The sequence below is a fragment of the Triticum aestivum genome, chromosome 3A, assembly GCF_018294505.1.
Source record: "Triticum aestivum cultivar Chinese Spring chromosome 3A, IWGSC CS RefSeq v2.1, whole genome shotgun sequence".
Lineage (NCBI taxonomy): Eukaryota > Viridiplantae > Streptophyta > Magnoliopsida > Poales > Poaceae > Triticum > Triticum aestivum.
In genome coordinates this window covers 570,547,477-570,554,750 of record NC_057800.1, presented here as the reverse complement: position 1 = coordinate 570,554,750, position 7,274 = coordinate 570,547,477, and the positions used below count along the sequence as shown (strand labels likewise).

At 49.1% G+C, this 7,274-nt stretch overlaps 1 protein-coding gene across 1 annotated transcript; it reads right to left on the bottom strand.

Moving 5' to 3' along the window:
• Positions 1-5,475: 5,475 nt before the first annotated feature.
• Positions 5,476-6,932, bottom strand: LOC123058669 (salicylic acid-binding protein 2). Its single transcript, XM_044481374.1, has 3 exons — positions 6,476-6,932; positions 6,176-6,310; positions 5,476-6,052 (listed from the first exon to the last, which is right to left on the bottom strand). The coding sequence occupies exons 1-3, from the start codon at positions 6,860-6,862 to the stop codon at positions 5,768-5,770; spliced, it is 807 nt and encodes a 268-aa protein (XP_044337309.1). The 5' UTR covers positions 6,863-6,932; the 3' UTR covers positions 5,476-5,767.
• Positions 6,933-7,274: the final 342 nt, after the last annotated feature.

Sequence of the window (7,274 nt, the reverse complement as noted above, 5' to 3'; positions counted from 1 at the left end):
GGTAGATGCGTCGAGAAGTTCAGGTTCTTCACGCGGTGCATTTTCGAAGAATTTGTTTCGCGATAAAGGCAGAACGCATGATCCCGCCATTTTCGAAATTACTTGAAAACGGCTAGGAATCAGAGAAAACCATAAACATTAAAAAGTTTCACATTTTCCGTAGCTTTTCAGCGGTATATTATTTGCCCCATTCCGATAAAGTTTGTAGAAATTACGGTGAAAATATGTTTTTCACCATTTTCGAAACTGACTTAAAACCGTATAGAATTGGGAGAAACAATACATACCAAAAAGTTTCGCATTTGTTCAAGCTTTCCAACGCCATATCATTTGCTGCATTCGGACGCACCGTTAAAAAATTAGCTCGAAAATACGAACTCGGTAGGACTTTGACCATTTTCTAATTTACTCTTAAACCATTCAAAATTAGAAAAAAAACTTTCAAGATAAAAAAGTAGCGCATTTTCATAAGCTTTACAACGCCATATCATATGTCTCACTTGGATTAGCCGTTTAGAAATGACATCGAAAAAACAAACTCAGCTGTTTGGTTTACGAAATTTTACGTTTTTTCAAATTACTCTTTAACTATAGAGAATTAGAGAAAACTTTCAACATGTGGAAGAAGCGGTTTTGCAGCAGCTTTCCAACGCCATATTATATGCCTCATTCCGATAAACGGTTTAGAAATGCGATCGAAAATACGATTCACGTTTTTTGGGCGAAGAAAAAACGATTTTCATAACTGCTCTTAAACCGATTATATTTTGCCAAAAATTTAAGTTGGGTCATGATATTGGTGTCCATAGCTTTTCAACGGTATATCGCAAGCCCCATTTCGACAATGTTGGCGGAAGTTCAACCTAGTTCACAGGGAAATTCAACGTACTACTAGCGGGGCAGGTCAGGTTATGATCAGAATAGTGTTTATGTATGTATGTATATATATATATATATATATATATATATATATATATATAGGAAAATAGTTGTGTACTCCTGGGAGTACGCACTTCCGCTCCTCATATACCACGTAGATAAATCTTTTATATCTTTTTATTATTTTTAACATACTTCATAAGTAATTATTAGATACCCAACATACTTCATTAGTAATTATTAGATAACCCAAAATGAGTTTCATGAAAAAATTCAAGTGAGTCTATATATTTTTAAATGTTTACGTATATACTGATGTGTTTGTACATGAAAAAGATATATTACAAAAAATACGTTGCAAATGCTATTTTTTTAACAAAACTCGTATTGGGGTATTTTAGAATATTTAATGAAGTATATTGAGAATAATAAAGTGGTATAATTAATGCGTATATGAGGTATATTGAGGATGAGAGTACATACTCCAAGGAGTATAGAAGAAGAGTCATATATATATATATATATATATATATATATATATATATATATATATTAATTATAGTCTACGCTTAAGGGCCCCTATATATGTTCCAATTTTGTCCCGGCCCTCAAATTCTCAGGACCAGCCGCGGACACCTGCAAAAAGTATGAAATGTGTCCTCCGACTCCATTGTTTCGTTGTTACTAATCGTGTGAGATAGATTTCCCGTCACACACGTTTAATTGGCGTCAATTGTGTGCGATGGCATCCCTTTGCATACCCTTCTTTTCAAAGAGACTGTGCGGCAGACCACAGCATCGTACATGTCTTCTTCGATGGTGTATGACCCATTTTGTGTTGTTGTCACTAATCATGTGGGATGGATCCCCTGTCACACACATTTAATCGGCGCCAATTGTGTGGTATCCCTTTGCCAACCCTTCTTTTCAAAGAGACCGTGCGCGCGGCAGACCACACCATCATACATGTCATCTCTGATTGTGTATGACCCCTCGACGCACATTGACGGTTTGGCGGTTCATGCACATGGTTCATTATAAACCGGGATTCGCAAGGTTATGAACCGTGTGTGATGACTAGTAGTCTTGAATCTTCTGAGAGCATCTCCAGCCGCGCCCCCCATAGGGCCCCCCAGGCGATTTTTTGGCCGCTGGCGCCGAAAAATCGGCCCAGTCGCGTCCTCAAAGGCCCCTTTTTTCGCCGGCTCGGGCCGAAATTGGTGCCGACGGACCCAGGCCGAACCTGGCGCGCCGGGGGGCGCTTGGGGACGCCGTCCGAATCGTTTTTGCCACGAAAATCGCGCGCCCTCCTTGGCACCGACTCAACTGTTCTCGTCACTTCGTCGTCCTCATTGCCTCGGTCCCCGCGGGGGAACCAATGCCAAAACTGTCGCGCGCTGCTGCGCCGGTCAGCCTCCATTGATCCCTCACGGGCGGCACAGTGAAGGCGGTGGCGCTGCGCGTCCCTCGCCCGCCACACGTACACACGGGGTCCACGTGGGCGCCGCCTATATAAGTCGCCCCCTCCCGCACCGGTGAGCCACGCACAGACCTCGCTCTCCACCGCCGACGCCCCCGTTCCTCCCTCTCTTCTCGTCGTTTCCGGTTCATCCAATGGCCGAGCGCTACCGAGGCGATGGCGCGGCGGCGAACGGCTTCGGCCGCCGCCACCTTCACAAGAACGAAGCCCGGCTTCTGTATGATGCCGAGTACCTGATCTCGCCGGACATGCGGGTGCCCGGGGCATGTAGGATAAGCACTGACGGGGTCCCGGTGCCACCGCCGCCCACCGGGGCGGCGCGTCGTGCGGAGATCACCCGTATCCGTGCCTCTCTACCGCAGGCGGCGAGAGAAGGGCCGATGTACACCCCCGGCAGATCGCTGTGGGAGCCGTACTTCCATCGCCGCCACGCCGAGCAGCTCGAGGCCACCAATGGCGTCGTTCCCTCCGGTAGGCTCAACGCCGACAGGCTCCACCGATGGTGGGGCGTGCCCGGCCGCACGTTGGAGGCCGTCCTCGAGTACATCGAGGGCGGCAACACGCCGAGGCTGGAATATCCCGCTCCCCCCACCTCTCCCGCCGACGTGGGAGCTCCTGGACGCCGAGGCGCATGGACTCGGCGTCCTCCTCCTCATCCCGCCGCTTGTCTGGCTCTTCTTCCCTCCTCCCTATCAAGCTAGAGCCCCAGGATGCGCCGGTCAGCCGGCGCACCCGGTGCTGTGGCGTCCGCATTGCCGAGTCCTCCCCCACCTCCGCCCGCCTCGACAGGCCAAAGGTGGAGCCCAGCCTCCCCACGTTGTATGAGTCCATCGCCTGGTCTGGCTTCTCCGACGAGGCCCCCCTAAAGTGGGCGCGGGACGACTACCTCCGCGACGAGATGGTCCGGCAGCGCCGAGCCCTATAGGAGATAGCCGCCCGCCAGCGTGGGCGTGAGGACGAGCACGGCGTGGTGATCCTCGATATTGACGAGGACGAGGAAGCCCCTGGATCGTCCAACCCGCCCCGCGTCGGCGACCCTGGGCAGGGGAGCAGCTGGGATGGCGGCCGCGGAGGAGACGACAACTGATACATCTCCGGCGTATCTACTTTTCCAAACATTTTTCCCCTTATTTTGGACTCTAACTTGCATGATTTGAATGGAACTAACCCGGACTGACGATGTTTTCAGCAGAATTGCCATGGTGTTAATTTTGTGCAAAAATAAAAGTTCTCGGAATGACTTGAAAATCAACGGAGATTATTTTTTGAATATATAAAAAATACTAGAAGAAGAATCCACGTCAGGGGGCCCACACCCTGTCCATGAGGGTGGGGGCGCGCCTACCCCCTGGGCGTGCCCCCTGCCTCGTGGGCCCCCTGACGCTCCACCGACGTCCACCTTGACTCCATATATTCACTTTCGGGGAGAAAAAAAATCAAGGAGAAGGATTCATCACGTTTTACGATACGGAGCCGCCGCTAAGCCCTAAATTCTCTTGGGAGGGCTGATCTGGAGTCCGTTCGGGGCTCCAGAGAGGGGAATCCGACGCCATCATCATCATCAACCTTCCTCCATCACCAATTTCATGATGCTCACCGCCGTGCATGAGTAATTCCATCGTAGGCTTGCTGGACGGTGATGGCTTGGATGGGATTTATCATGTAATCGAGTTAGTTTTATCAGGGTTTGATCCCTAGTATCCACTATGTTTTGAGATTGATGTTGCTATGACTTTGCTATGCTTAATGCTTGTCACTAGGGACCGAGTGCCATGATTTCATATCTGAATTTATTATGTTTTCATGAATATATGTGAGTTCTTGATCCTATCTTGCAAGTCTATAGTCACCTATTATGTGTTATGATCCGTTAACCCCGAAGTGACAATAATCGGGGCCATTACCGGTGATGACCGCAGTTTGAGGTCTTCATGTATTCACTATGTGTTAATGCTTTGGTCTGGTACTCAATTAAAAGGAGGCCTTAATATCCCTTAGTTTCCAATAGGACCCCGCTGCCACGGGAGGGTAGGACGAAAGATGTCATGCATGTTCTTTTCCATAAGCACGTATGGCTATATTCGGAATACATGCCTACATTACATTGGCGAACTGGAGCTACTTCTGTGTCACCCTATGTTATAATTGTTGCATGATCGATCGCATCCGACATATATCTTCATCACCGATCCAATGCCTACAAGTTTTTCATATATTGTTCTTCGCTTGTTTACTTTTCCGTTGCTACTATTACAATCACTATAAAACCAAAAAAAATAATTTTGCTACCGTTACCACTACTATCATATTACTTTGCTACTAAACTCTTTGCTGCAGATATTAAGTTTCTAGGTGTGGTTGAATTAACAATTCAGCTGCTAATACTTGAGAATATTCTTTGGCTCCCCTTGTGTCGAATCAATAAATTTGGGTTGAATACTCTACCCTTGAAAACTGTTACGATCCCCTATAATTGTGGATTATAAACGATGACGACGACGATAGCGACTACACGAAGTTCTACAGGCTCCTCGGCATGTAGAGCTTCTCAGGGCGGCGGACGGCGAGGAACGGCGAGGACAGCTTGTCTAGTAGTGTTTTTTTTTCTTTTTTTTTATAAAATATTTTATGAACTCGCCAAAGTTTGATTAAATTTACATCTTGTTTGTGCGAATGTTGGGCCGGATTTTGTTTAAAAAAACATGGACGCGGCGACTGAGAAGCATCACGCTCCCAGCACGGGATTTGCGCCGGTACGCCTCTGGACGGTAATTTTTAGCGCCTCCTGAGAGACCAACGGCTAGATATGCTCCGAGCATGGGAGGTTTGCCGTGGCCGTATCGCTGGTCCAAACAAGGCCACCATACTGGGGGCGCGATCCGTGTCTCCGGGTGGTTGACCTGGCCTATCAAGTCTTAATAATTAGCTCATATGGAATTGCATCCATGGGGGTAGAGCATGGACCCTGATGAATGTACAGAAATGGTTTAGGTATACTTCTTAGGTTAGACAAGATAAGTCTACGGTTGGTTGGTGGGGCCAGTTGGTTCGTGGTGATCAGCAATGGCGAATCCACGTATAGCGTTGATCATAATGGATCGACAATGAGTTGATAGCGATTATATATACTATTATATTACTCCCGGTCACGAGTTACATGCACCACGATTAGTATCTGTCGACACATGTAGGTGCTCACCAACATTTATCTTCAAATATTAAATAGCAAAGTTACATGCACCACGATACGATGTTGAAACATTATCGGTCTGAAATAGAGTGCAGTAGAAGTCTCTGAAACCTAACGAACGGGACAAACCATAAGGTAGACAGATGTATAGATCAGCAAGCAACGTGCGCCACACCATCGTCAAGCAGCAGACTTTTCTTTTATTTTTTGCGAGGAAGTCAAGCAGCATACTTGACGGCGATGTCAGCGAGGCAGCGCGCCAGCTCGGTCGGCGTCGAGAGCAACGCCATGTGGTCCGCGCCATCGATTTCCATCACCTCGTCCACGGGGTAGTTGTGCACCATCCACCGCTGGAACTGCTCGACGATGGCGTGGTCGTCCTTGAAGACGACGTACGCCTTGCGCACCGACCCGTAGCGGGCCTCGGTGTGCGGCGGCTGCAGCCTCAGGTCGTCCACGAACATGGAGTTGACCCTCATCAGGGATCGTCCCAGCGTGAGGTCCTGCCGGCCATATGATTTCAACATGCAACGTTAGAATTCCGGTCGATGTTCGAACAGATTGATTAGAAATGTACTAGTACATGCGAGGGTAATAACAGAGCGACAGGTACGGCGGCGGTGTACCTCCGGCGAACACAACTGGAAGAACTTTGCACGAGTGACCAGCGGCCCGAACAGCATGGAAGTAGGCAGCTTCCCCTCAGGATCTTGAGGCTTAAACTCCGTGTCCATCCAGTCCAGCGTTCTCCCCTCCACGAACTTTTTAGAGGAAAACTAATTAGATCGCGAGCAAACATTCAGGAGTACAAAAAACTAATTAGATCGCCAATAAGTCTGGTCAGGGATTTTTTGTTTCCGCCTCCAAATCTAGAGGAAATCTAAAGTGTGTACGTAGGTCTAGCATTTTTTGGTCATGGTGTGTACCTTTTCAAGGACGTACGACGGCGGCGACCTGTGGTCCGGCATGAAGGCGGCGACGAACACCGCAGCGGCGATCTTCTCCGGAAACAGCTCGCAGGCGAGGGCGACGTTCACGCCGCCGAGGCTGTGGCCGACGAGCACCACCTTCTCGCCGGACGGGAGGGACTCCAGGAGGTCCAGCAGCGGCTTGGTGTAGTCGCGGAACGTCGGCACCTCGCGCAGCGGCCTGGGGTCGACGCCGGACGCCGCGAGGTCAGGCGTGCTGACGCGGTGCCCGGCCGACCTGAGCCGCGTCGCCACCTTGAACCAGGACCAGCCGCCGAGGCATGCGCCGTGCACCAGGACGATGTGCGCGCTGCTAGCTTGGCCCGCACAAGCCTCCATGTGCATGGGTGGGGTTTTGTGGCTGTTTTTCTGTGCTTGAGCTGTAGCTGTGGCTCCGATGTCTACACACTGGGACGCTGTGGGATTTATATAACCGCTCTCGAAGGTTTTGCTTGGCAAACTGACATCGACCGGAAGAATCAAGTGGAAGGAGTTGGAGCTTATTAGCTAGCGAGGATAAGCTTGAATAATCATGTATGTGAAGTCAAAGGAAAATGAAGCCAGAGGCGGTCCTATTTTTATAAACTACTAGGAAATATGCACATGCGTTGTAACAGGAAAGAAAATAATATCTCAGCCTTCCCCTATCCCCGCACACATTGGTCCACGCCCTCCATGTCAGCACAACACCCCACCTATATCGCTGGCGGTGACAGTTTAACCTTGTGTCGGTGGAACAATGTGGGCGGCGGCCATC

What these genes read in the sequence shown, in the direction of transcription:
- LOC123058669 (XM_044481374.1), bottom strand. Translation starts at nt 6,862, where the DNA reads ATGCACATGGAGGCTTGTGCGGGCCAAGCTAGCAGCGCGCACATCGTC. An exon ending in CGTCGTACGTCCTTGAAAAG is followed by an intron (nt 6,311 to 6,475) that starts GTACACACCATG and finishes TCCTCTAAAAAG; the next exon opens with TTCGTGGAGGGGAGAACGCT. An exon ending in TCCAGTTGTGTTCGCCGGAG is followed by an intron (nt 6,053 to 6,175) that starts GTACACCGCCGC and finishes TATGGCCGGCAG; the next exon opens with GACCTCACGCTGGGACGATC.